At 35.0% G+C, this 13,273-nt stretch overlaps 1 protein-coding gene across 4 annotated transcripts in view; it reads right to left on the bottom strand.

Annotated features, from left to right (window-relative positions):
• Positions 1–3,157: 3,157 nt before the first annotated feature.
• The window catches only part of Cfap97 (cilia and flagella associated protein 97), a 29,208-nt gene continuing 19,092 nt past the window's right edge, over positions 3,158–13,273 (bottom strand). For 3 of the 4 annotated variants that reach the window (XM_090354128.1, XM_090354131.1, XM_090354130.1), the window contains exons 4-5: positions 6,248–6,398; positions 3,158–4,505 (exon numbers count right to left, since the gene is read on the bottom strand). In XM_090354128.1, the coding sequence (XP_090210254.1) occupies positions 4,378–4,505; positions 6,248–6,398 (279 nt within the window). In that variant the 3' untranslated portion in view covers positions 3,158–4,377. Of the gene's footprint in view, positions 4,506–6,247; positions 6,399–8,645; positions 8,774–13,273 lie in introns of those variants that run through there. The other variant, XM_090354129.1, reaches the window with a different exon arrangement.

The following is a 13,273-nucleotide window of genomic DNA, read 5'->3' as shown; positions in this document are numbered from 1 at the left end:
AGATCTGAGGATCATGCTTTAAAGCCAACCTGGGCACGAAAGTCTTATCTCCAATTAACCGTCATAAAACAGGAAGTGGTGCAGCGGTTCAAGTGGTGTAGTGCTAGCCTTGAGCTGAAGACCTCAGGGATAGCACTCAGGACCAGAGTTTAAGACTGACCAAAAAAAGAAAAAAAATGAGTGAAGTTGTTTAAGAAGAAATTTACCTGCAATGGTGCTTGTTTTTGAGCATCTGAATATAGAGAAATAATTATGCTACAAGATAACCAGCACAAGAACACATGCCAGTTCCTGGTAGAGAATGAAGCTTCATGGGTTTAAGTGCTTGTGGAGCAACTAAAGCTTAAGTAAGAATTTCATTGCAATGAAGAGAGCTTCTCTTCTGTTACCAGTGTAAAAATCTCACAGCTTGTGTAAAAGTAATCCACTTTTTTGGGATCCATTTTTAACTTGAAGTAGTGTAACTCCATTCAATAAACTGAAGGGCCAATATACAAAGCAAAAAATAAAAACAAAAACCAAATTCTTGCTTGAAACAGTTAAGCCTAACCTTAAGTTTCTGCCATAACATAATATTGTTAACACTAAGTATACTTTAATTTTGTAGTTGAGAGTTTAGATAAGGTTACTACGTGATTTAGTCCAATGATTTTTAAAAAATTAAATCTTAATTAAAAAAAAAACACATCTAGCGCTGGGACAGTGGCTCACGCTTGTAAACCTAGCTACTCAGGAGGCTGAGATCTTAGGATCAAGGTTCAAAGCTAGCTGAGGAACAAAAGGACCTGAGCCGCTTATATCCAATTAACCTACAGAAAATGGGACTGGGGCTTGGCTCAAGGATAGGGGGATACTTTGAGCTGAAGAGCTAAGGGACAATGCTCAGGTCCAGAGTTACAGCCCCAGGATCCACAAACAAACAAACAAACAAAAAACAAGAAAACAAAAAAACCCCATCATCACTTCTTAAAAATTGATGCTTTAGCACCAACTTGTAAAAAGAGTATCATTTATGGCATGTAAAGTGAAATGCTCGTGTGCATAGTTTTTATGTTTTTGCCCATTTGTTGAGAAATTTATTATATATTATATTCGTTTGCCCATTACCATAGAAATAATCATTTAAAACGAGTTGATGTTTTTCTCTGCAAAAATAAGTCAACAATTGAAGACAGAAATATAAATGTTTAATATTTTAAAGTATTTTCTGCATAGTTTTCCTAAACATTTATCCATCAAGCTGGGGAAATACACTAGGGCAGAAAATCTGTCTTGCATATACAAGGCCCTGGATTCCATCCCTGTAATGGAAAAGCAAACCCACTCCTTCGGGCTCTACAAGAATATCCACTGCATTGTGGCACCAATCAATTTTACAGAACGAATGGATGACGATTAAATTGTGCTGACCACAATGTCATTTTAACTCTTTCAAATGTCATCTTTTCAAAACTGTTAATAACTAATATCCTCTTCCCAACTTTCCCCCCAATTTTTAGTCTTATAAGGCAATAGAAGATTAGTCTAATTTAAAAAATATAAATAAGACATGGGATCAAGGTTCAATTATCTTTAATTCTTTTATTTCTTTTTCCACTATGCCAAGCTAGTCTAAAATCCATGACAACAGACTACAAAAGTTTACAAAGATGTTTTTCAAGTTTCTTCCTAATCTTTACTCATGAAAATAAATAAATTAGCTACTAGCCTTAATTACATTTTCTAAGATGGTATAAAATCAATTGCAGGTTAAGACTTCAGCATTTAAGGTATTAAACTTTTTATGAGTTTAATTATTAAAATAAAATCACATCTTTATGTTGGTCTTAATACTTTGTAGAGCTGTAATATTTGAAAAGCACACAGTCATACCTATCACAATCACATTTTAAAAGATGTCTAGCTACTCTGGGCACTGAATAATAGATTTGAAACAACTGTATAACACTACATTTATAACTGAACCAGAAAACTTTATTTGGAACAGTAGCTAAGAAAGCAGTTTATTTTTTTGTTAAAAATATGGACACTGAAAAAGGAATAGAGCAAGTATGAGATATTAGCTATCCCTTAATTTTAATAGTTTAAAATCTTCCACAGAAACTATTATAAGAGAGACAACATTAGTTTAACATCTGACAGAGTAGGGATCAAGCCAAATAACTAGACCTCAGACTGGTACACTGTCTAGTTACACACGTGAATCTTCAAAGGATACACATATTAAACAAATACAAAACAGTGCTATATCTTTTCTTTTTTTCTGTTCTTGAGAGTAACCTACTTAGAATTCTTTTATTGAGAGTACTTTATAAGCCATAACTACTACTTCAAAGTACCTTGAGTTACATCAGAAAAGAACCCATTTTCAACTCCTGTCCATCTATTCTATTTATATTTATATACATATATAATCTACTATGAGAGCAATATTGTAAATTCTGCTTAAGAGATCATTGTTCTTCCCAATTTTTACTTCTAGCTGAATGCCTGTTAATACCTAAAGGCAAACTTCTCCTTTCAAGATAGTAAACACTAAATTAGCATGTAAAATCAAAGTACAGTTTTATTTATGAAATTATATATTTTGTATCCTGGCACTTGGCAGTACAGAACATGTACTCAAAGACTAATGCCATTATGAACACACGGATTTTATGTGTGAATTTTTTTTGCCTCAACCAAGACCACTTAAAAGCACTATTGTGCAAATGTGTAAAGGCTGAGTTCTCAATTCAGCATTACCTTATCGTTCCTTAAAGAGAAGTTGCCATACAAACAGTAAAAAATGCAATAAGTTAAAAAACAAAAGAAAATAAAACCTTGGCTTTTATTATAGTTCAAGTTTATATGTAAAGCAGGTATAAAAAATTGTAGAACAATGTATCAAACAGTGTTGAAGACTGCGGTAGCTCAAATAAAGCAGCAGAAAATTCTCACAGAAAGAACTATTCTCACCAATTTTTAACTCCACTGCCATAAGCAAACTATGAACACAAACTAAGAGCAAGAAGTTTTGAATTGATGCTTTTAAAGTGCAGTTTGCCTCAAAGCTAAAGGTGCTAAGAAAAGCAAGTGTAGCACACATCTACAGAGCTTGAGTACTGGAAAAACAAAATCTTACTGTGACTAATAAGAAGGCCAGTAGGAAATAGCAGTGATAACAATCAGATTTTATTCTATGAAGCAGATTATTGACTGATGGAAAAATTCTGATTTCAAAAGTCAACTCTTCTCCACCTTATCTATCATTAAGAAACCCATCCAGATCACGGAGCCTTTAAATGGTAAAACTGGTAAAAACTAGATTCTCGGGATTCAACCAAATCAAACTAAAATATAAAATTCATTGGTATTTAAAGCAGCAGTCTCAATCAATGTGTAGTTTATTTCTTCTACTGGTCATGGTTTTCCTTTCTAGACCCTTATAAACACCAGCATTTCTTTCTTGTTCTAACTTTCTCCCAACACAGTAAACACTAAATTACAGCACAACATGATAATGGTATCATTTAAAACACTGTTCTGACATATCTCAGGATCTGCTTGTCTCTTTGGACTGGTTTGTGGTGCTAGTCACTGATTCAACAAATATTTGCTTTCACGTATGATGCAACGGCTAAGTTCTGTGGATAAACTCATCATGGGTAGTACCCTGTAGCTCTAAAGCCATCCTCCTTTCTCTGAATCATTAAGAGCACTTCACTTGAGTGTATGCAAACATAAAAGAGGAGCTTGGAAGTTAACCTTTTTATTATTCAAAGTGTGAAATAGCCTAGAATGGCTAATCAAAATTTTAAGACCTAACTTTTATATAGTACTAGACATCTCTGGTGGAATAGTAAGGATTCCCCAGTACAAACTGCCCTCAACCTGCTTATCAAATCTAAGTCAGCTCCATTCATGCAAACACATTTTAAGATTTGTTTCATAATAAATATAATGCTCATACATTCAAGCTGTGTCCCTCACCAAGCTCTAAAGCAAACAGGAGTAAGTAAGTCAAATTAAGGAGGTAGGCTCACAGTTTAAAGGTAACAGAAAAACCAAACTAATACAAAGTGAGAATTATATGGTGAACATCTTGGGTTCAGCATGCAGTGACACTACTGCTACTGTTTTGTCAGCATGACACCTGATCAATTTCTGTACTAAGGAAACACACATGCATATTACCAAATATGTATCTCATATAAATACATCATCATAAGAAATACTGATTTCACATTAAATTTTTAGATGACAATTGTGTACTTAATAACTTACTACTGTTATACAAGTTCCTGAAAAACATTATGAATGTTTTTACAGAGACAGTAATATACATGAGCTCATCAGTAAAATGTGGATGCACAATGTATAAACTAAAAAAAGGTTTTATAACCACGCAGTACGAATATTATGGGGTTTAGGTCTTAGCAACAGGCTACTGGGTGTGTCAAAAAGTGATCGTTCAGTCTTACAGCTGAGACCACTGGTAGCACTGGATGTCCTGGAAGCACCTCCTAAAAACACAAAGAAGAAATTATTTCAGCTATTTAAACACATAAATCATCTGATAAACTTCCTCTCCTAACTTTAAAAAAATTGTTATTATTAAGGTGATAAACAGAGGTGTTACACTTTCGTAGGTCAGAAAATGGGTACATTTCTTTTTGGGCTACTTCTCCTAATTTTAAGTCCAGATTAGTTTTATTTCTGAATCCTGTATATGTGTAACACTCAAATATGTTTATACATTTTCACATCAGGATTACCTGTAAAACTTTAAATGATTTGCTAAAGTGATTCAAGTGAAACAAAAATACTTTTGGTAGCCATTTTATAATAATGGTTTCTAATATCAGTATACTCCTTTAAGACACAGTGCCAAGTATGTGTTACTAGAGTAGTAACTATCTAATCACTATAGTAAGGAAGCAATATTTGTGAAATGAATAAAAGGAATTGTCAGTCAATGAGTTAAGTTTAAGATTCACACAAATACCAGGAAGTGTGACTCTCTTTAAGTGGCTCCACTTTGTTTAGTACTGGCTTCTTCTCTTTCTTCTTTCTTTCTTTCTTGTTTTTTTTTTGTTCTTGGGGCTTGAACTCTGGACCAGGGAGCCATCCCTGAGCTCTTCACTCAAGGGGCTAGCACTCTACCACTTGAGCCACATCAACACTTTCAGTTTCTGGTCTCAGGGACTTTTGTGCCTGGGCTAGCTTTGAACTGCGATCCTCAGATCTCAGTCTCCTGAAGTAGCTAGGATCATTACAGGCGTGACCCACTGGCATCCAGTTGGCTTCTATTTTTATATAGTTTAGAATGCATATATGCAGTAACAGCATCAACATTTATAAAGGAATATGTCTAGCCCTTTCTATATAGTTACTCCCTTCCTATATTTTCTGAGGTACAAAACTGATCACATATCAAACATTAAAAAGCATTATATCTGATGACACTAGTGTTCCCTAATATTTAGTTTTCCAATTTTGTAAAAGAGCACACACAAAGACCAGAAGATATTAGAAATAATTCATAAGCTGGGGGTAATGTTTCAGCAACTTACAGACAGTATTAATTTCTCCCTTTAACAAAGATACTGAAATTAAAAGATTCTCCTCTACTTTATAAAAAGACTGAGGTTGGGCTGGGAGTTTGGCCTAGTGGTTGAGTGCTTGCCCAGCATGCACGAAGACCCGGGTTCGATTCCTTGGTACCATATACATAGAAAAAAGCCAGAAGTGGTGCTGAGGCTCAAGTGGTAGAGCTCTAGCCTTGAGAAAGTCCAAGGACAGTGTTCAAGCCCTGAGCTCAAGCCCAGGACTGGCAAAAAAAAAAAAAAAAAAAAAAAAAAGACTGAGGGCCGGGAGTGTGGCCTAGTAGTAGAGTGATTGCCTAGCATGAACAAGGACCCAGGTTCGATTCCTCAGTACCACATACATAGAAAAGCCAGAAATGGTGCTATGGCTCAAGTGGTAGAATGCTAGCCTTGAGGAAAGCCCAAGGACAGTGTTTAGGCCCTGAGATAAAGCCCAGGACTGGCCAAAAAAAAAAAGAAAGAAAGAAAGGAAAGACTGATATTTTCAGTTGTTTTATCTCTTTACAAACCTAAAATTAAGTGAATACAACATAAGAACGGCCAGTAAAAAGGAATAAAACACACTCCAAACGTTAGCATTTTAAAACTCTATCATGATGAACATTTTTTTTACCAAAAGGATAAAAGATAAAGATCAAAAGAGTCTCGCATATTCTTACTTAATGAGCTGTATTGGCTAAGAGTAGATCTCACTCGTCTTGAGGATGTAACTGGGTTGAGATAAGCCATATTGCGATGGTAGTCCATTAGCTGATCTGAGCGCTTCATACCAACTGTTGGTTTCACAGCTTCAAGCCTTTTTAATAAAGCCTTCATTAAAAGTGATATGAAAGTCAGTATTAGGTAAAATATAAAGTTTTTTTAAAAAAATAAATACTTTCATGGTATTGGAGATAAACACAACTACATAGACATAATAACTTATGACTCTATAGACATGTTTTATTACATAGTCTAATATGTGTCTATGATATACAAACCCTTACCCTAATTTTGATTGTGTTCTAAAAATTAAGTACCAGTGACTGTATATAGAGACTCCCTTTTTGAATATTTGTTTGTTAAACATATCATTTGAAAAAAAAGTAAATATTTTCTAGAACCTGAATTTTATTAAAACAGAAAATATTAAATCATTCCTGGTATGCCATTTCAGAGAAACATTTCATACAATATGCATCAGAAAAACCTAAGGGTTGTTATTTTTTGTTTTTATTTATTTTTTGTTTTGCCTAATTTATAGGTAAGAAAACCATTATGTTTAAATAACATGATAGTTTTGGATATGAAGTATCCCTCCAGAATGTATGTGTTGAAGGCTTGTTACTCAGCTGCAGCACTTTTGGAGAGTGACTGTATCCAAACGCACTGGTGGGTTATAATTGCATTATTAGGATTGGTGGAAAAATGGGAGGAAGTAGGTGCTGGCTGCATGTCTCTGAAGGGCATATGCTGTCTCTAACTCCTCCCTCTATCTCTGCTCCATGGCTTCTGTGAGGGGAGCAGGCTTCCATGGCCTTAGGACATGATGTTTCTGTTTTGCCAAAGGCCATGAAGCCAGAAAAAATCTTTCTCTCCTAGTTTATCTCAGGTATTTTGTCATAGCAACATAAAACGAACTAACAGTTCTCAAGGGAATCTCTCATGTCAGATTATAACCTTAACAAAGGTGTATGTTGAAATATAGTAAACACAGAAATAGTATAGTAAGCTTTATAATACTAAGAACTCAAGTGTTTAAAACCTTCAAAATTATCACAAATATATCTAAGCTAATACTATTAATTCTATCTGTATACAATGGAGAGCAATGGCTTTTAATCTGCTTCCTGCAATAATATCTCAGGGCTCCTAGGATCTTTAAATGAATAGGATCTTTATATATTCTGATGTTTACATGTAAGATTTTAAATAAAATTTACTTTTGAAAAGAAAGGTGCGGGCTGGGAGTTTGGCCTAGTGGTTAAAGTGCTTGCCTAGCATGCATGAAGACCCGGGTTCGATTCCTCAGTACCACACATACATAGAAAAAAGCCAGAAGTGGTGCTGAGGCTCAAGTGGCAGAGCTCTAGCCTTGAGAAAGTCCAAAGACAGTGCTCAGGCCCTGAGCTCAAGCCCAGGACTGGCAAAAAAAAAAGGTGCTTCTTTTCTTTCTGGTTAAAATACAAAAAAAAGAAGTGGATATGAGAACTAAGAAGTAGAGCACCAACTGTGAAGAAAAAAAGACGAGAGCGTGAGGCCTTGTTTAAGCACTAGCACGCTAAAGAAAGAATTCGGTTAACAAGAAAACCAATTAATAAAGAACAGAATGCTTCAAAAGAGTGTATGAACTAACAGGTCAATGCAATTTAGTACCCAACAGCATGGTGTTTTCTTTTACTAAAAAAGTCTAACATAACATTCCAAATTCTAATTCTTCCTTAAATCAAAAAGTGAAAGTGTTTTTTTAGTTTAATTTTACACGTACTTTTGGGAAAGGAATATGAAGACCAAATGGCTTAGAAGATTGATCCATGGTTCTATTACTTTCTCTACTGCCTTAAAATTTCTCTGAAGCAAGCTGATCTTTACTGCAAGAATGTATTGGTAAGTACTAAGATTCACATTTTAAACAATCAGCCTCATAAACTCATGAAACCAACTTTTCTCCATATAATAATTTTCTTTTTCTGTGATAAAACACTTGGAACACTTACCAATTTGAACATTTAAAAAATGTATAATTTATTGGGTGCTGGAAGCCCATGCTTATAATCCTAGCTATTTAAGAGGCTGAGATGTGAGACTGCAGTTCAAAGCCAGCCAGAGAGAAAAGCCCACAACACCATTATCTCCAATTAACCACCAGAAAACTGGAAGTAGTTCTGTGGATAAGGTGGTAGAGTGCTGGCCTTGAGCAAAAACACTCAAGGACAGTGCCCAGGCCCTGAGTTTAGGCTACATGACCAACAACAATAACAACAACAAAAAAAAAAGAAAAGAAAAGAAAAGAAAGGAAATAAAAATGTATAATTCATCAGCATTTAGTACATTGGCATTGTTGTGAACTATCTGTACCATTTCCAAAACTTTCTCAGCTTAGTGCTTTGCTCTTCAATTGCCCTTCAATTCTGAGGTTCTTTGGTCAGCACTGTGGGTATTTCTGAGCAATTCCACAGAAGGGACAGATAGTGGTAGACTAAGAGCTGTTTAGAAAAGAGAGAGAAAGAAATTGTAGAACCATCCCCAGACTTTGAGACAAATAGCAGAGATGCAAAACAAATGAAGCAGCTAGACCAAGTAAGGTAGCTTCACTGTTGTCTGTCTGCCATGTCATTTCTCAGCTTTCCCCAAACAAGGTCATTCTTAGTGAAGCCTTTTCCAACTTTAGTGATTGTATTGAGCTAAGTTATGATTTGAACATAGATCTACCTGATTATAAAGTATATGTCTTTCATCATAATATGGCACCTTCTTTGTAAAAGAGAGGTTGTCTAATGTAGGTGCCAAAAGTCCTAAACAATGATCTTCCCCACCTGTAATTTAAATTGTACAAATTTACCCCGTACTTTACTTTACTGAGAGGAGCTACATTTACTGTTTTACAGAATTATTAACTATTCACTGAGCTGTGTAGAATAGAAATTTTACTATTGTCAGTTATCTACTTTTTTTCTGGTATACTGTTTATTAAATTTTTTTTTTTTTTTTTTTTTTTTTGCCAGTCCTGGGCTTGAGCTCAGGGCCTGAGCACTGTCCTTGGACTTTCGCAAGGCTAGAGCTCTACCACTTGAGCCTCAGCACCACTTCCAGCTTTTTTCTATGTATGTGGTACCAAGGAATCGAACCCGGGTCTTTGTGCATGCTAGGCAAGCACTTTAACCACTAGGCCAAACTCCCGGCCCCATGTTTATTAAACTCTTAATTTACTAAATTTATTAATTTGGTTGAGTGTATATTTTTTAATTTCAAGAAAACTGTAATGCTTATTCACTAGGAAAGAAATACTATAAAGTAATATAATAAAAATCAAATTTGAAATAATTTTCCAATAGGCAAAAAAAGTAAACTAACTGTGTAGTCTGGTATGTTTAATTATGCAGAAAGTTAGGAAAGGAACAAGAAACTGCCCAAATCTGAAAGAACATGAGAAATAGGTAGAAATAGTTCTTGATTATAGGAATATTAAAATATGAAATGCTGGTTACACTGTAAAATCACACAAGTTACATGTTTCAATTTAGCAAGACTTACAATTAGTCCAAAATACTGTAATAACAAGTACATTAGATTCATTAAAAAAAATCCATAAGCCATCTAGTCAGAAAGACTTGTAAAGCTGGCAGTGGGGGTAAAGAGAGGCTTGTTACTATGTACTAAAATAAGCAGGAGTACAGTTTTAGTAGCAATATAGTGATTTATCATTTATAAAACTTTATTACATATTTCATAAGGAACAAGGAGATATAAATTACATTTAAGGAGGTAGAAATGTTAAGTACACTGTACATTGTATATACTGAATTACCTTACATCAAGCTCCATAAATATCTACAATCATGCCATATTAAGTTTTTAAAAAGACTAGCAGTGCCACTGACTGCATTCCTTAGTCATACTACTTGATAAGATGAAGGGCAGAAGCAGAAATATGGACTCAAGTGGTAGGGTACTAGCCTGAGAGTAAAAGCCAAAAGAGAGCAAGAGACCCTACATTCAAGCCCCAGTACATATGTACATACTTGTACACACATATACACACACAGAACCTGATAAGGATAAGGATACCAGTAACAAAATAACCACATTTTTTATAATAAGAGAACACATAGAATACTCACAAGAGTGCCTGACGTCTAGTAACAATTTGTATATGTGTATGAGCACACGTATGCATGCTGGCCCAGAGGCTTGAACTTAGGCCGGGGCATTGTCCCTGAGCTTCTGTGCTTAAGGGAAGCACTCTACAACTTGAGACATAGCTCCAACTTTTGTGCTGGTTAACTGGAGATAAGAATCTCATGAATGTTCCTTCTCAGGTTGGCTCTGAATCATTATCCTTACATGTCAGCAACCTGAGCTAACATTACAGGCATAAGCCACTGTTGCCCAGCTACCTAGTAGGATTTTGACATCATTAATATTGCTTTACATTACCTTCTAGTTATCTGACATGCAACAATATTATCTTTCTGGCTAAGTTATAAAGTTGTGTGATAAGTATTGTTTATCTTTTTCCAACTGTGTTTTTTAGCTCACGACACATTAAATACTTGTTTAATGGAATGAAAAATGGTAAGAATGATATCTTATAATCCAATTGTGGCTTGCAGAATCTTAGGAGTACTATTCAAATCAAGTTCTACTAATGAATTTCAAAAGTTTGTCCAAAATATTTTCAGAAAATGGTATTTTTCCTGAAATTATATATATATGGATATACTTAAAGCAAACAACTATGTTTTGATAAATATATACACTGTGAACCCATCCAGAGATCTGATGTCCAGCATAATGATTAAAGTTATTTCATTTATATCCAGGAAATAATATTTTTTGAAAGAAAATTAACCTATCCTGCATCTGGTCCATCTTCTGAGGGAAAAATATCAAAACAACTCAATGAATAATGTGTTTGTAATTTCTGTACCTATTATCAGAAATGATTTTTTCTATATTTTTTCTATTGTTTCTAAAGGCTAGAATGTAGCTTAGTGGTAGCTTGCCCAGCATGCACAAAGTCCTGGGTTTGATTCCTTGGTACCATATAAAACAAAACAAAACAAAAAACATAGAAGCCAGGATCAGTGGCTCACGCCTATAATCCTAGCTACTCAGAAGGCTAAGATCTGAGGATTGCAGTTCAAAGCTAGCCCAGGCACTAAAGTCCTAGAGACTCCTATTTTCAATTAACCACCAGAAAATCTGAAGTAGCGCTGTGGCTCAAGGGGTAGGGCGGTAGCCTTGAGCTGAAGGACTCAGGGACAACACCCAGGCCCTTAGTTCAATTCCCACAACAGATCAAAAAAGAAACAAACAAAAAATCCAAAAAACAAGCATCCCAACCTCACAGAAAATCAAGATAATTGCTCTTTACATTCTTTCCACAGCTAGAGTCTAACTTACATATCAGGTTTTGTTTTCTGTTTTTTTTTTTTTTCTGTTACAGAAAGATCTAATATTATTTGAAAACTAGACAAGAAAGGAAATAAGCTAAGTAAGCTTTACGTTAACACATTAAAAACAAATTCTAATGTAAATTTTAATACAGTTCTACTATAATTCCAATGGAAATTTTACAGTAATTGACTATATGGATCAAGTACTCCCTCTACTGGACAAAATTACTTTTTGTTACTTTTTTTCTTTTTTGGCTTTCTCAAGGCTAGAGCTCTACCACTTGAGCCACAGCATCAGTTTCAGCTTTTTTCTATGTGTATGGCACTGAGGAATTGAACCCAGGTCTTCATGCATGCTAGGCAAGCACTCTACCACTAAGCCAAATTACCAGCCACTTTTTCTTTTCTTTTTCGGTGCTGGGGAATTGAAGCCAGGTCCTTCTGCAAGTTAAGCATATGCTCTATATTCCCTTAGTATTTGTTTGGATGCAATGTCTAACAAGAGGAATGTAGTGCCTTGCTTACTGAAACAAATGAGGGATCTTTAAATTTACTAGGACAGATTAACAGTATGGGGTTTTTGTTTGTTTGCTTGCTTTTGTTTTGCTAGTCCTGGGGATGGAAGTCTGGGTCTGAGCACTGTCCTTGGGCTTTCCTCAAGGCTAGTGCTCAACCACTTGAGCCACAGAACCAGTTTCGCTTTTCTATGTATGTGGCACTGAGGAATGGAGTCCAGGTCTTTGTGTATGGTAGGCAAGCGCTCTACCACTAGGTCTCACTCCTGGCCTCCAAACAGTATGTTCTGAACTTAGGAAAGACCATTTTATTCATTTGCCCTCCTCTCTGCTCTGTGTACAGTGCTACTTTATCCTCATGATTCTATCCACTTAAACCTCTCAAAGGCTAATGTAAAAGTCCTAAAATGTAAGTACTAAAAATGTCACAACTTTTAGTTACTGACAATTTTCTGTGGCATTGGTGACTGGCTAAAAAAAGGAGAAACAAATAGTAAAGTCTACAAAATAATGGATGCTTATACACTTATCCAACACAGAAACAACTACAGAAGTGTGTGTGCACACATGTACATGCATTTAGAATATAAATAGCCTAGAAAACAGATTGAAAGGCATATCAGATCACATGGAAGAACTAGTAAAGCCAATATGGCTCTATCAAATAGAATTTGGTAGGTGATTGGTTATATAACAAATATGCCAAAATAAATTTACCAAAGTAACATTATTAGGAAATATAATGAAAGTTTCATGTATCATAGCATAAAAAAGTTATGAAGAAAACTACAAAGATCTAGTAAGGCTGATTAGAGTTTATATAAATGGAAAAAAATGCCACAGCACTGTCTGGTCTCTGATAATATATAATACTCTCTGATAATACTGTGTCATAAGGTAGCTATGAGAAACAATGACAGGAGGGGGAAAACTGGGAGAGAAAATGAGGGAGTATGTGACATTATTCAAAAGGGAATGTACCCATTACTTGATTTATGTAACTAACTCCTGTGTACATCACCTTAATAATAAAAAACATTTTTAAAAGAATTAAATGACCTCACATTTGTAA

The sequence above is a fragment of the Megascapheus bottae genome, chromosome 20, assembly GCF_031878675.1.
Source record: "Megascapheus bottae isolate mThoBot1 chromosome 20, mThoBot2.hap1, whole genome shotgun sequence".
Classification (NCBI taxonomy): Eukaryota; Metazoa; Chordata; class Mammalia; order Rodentia; family Geomyidae; genus Megascapheus; species Megascapheus bottae.
This window is presented reverse-complemented; position numbering and strand designations above follow the sequence as displayed.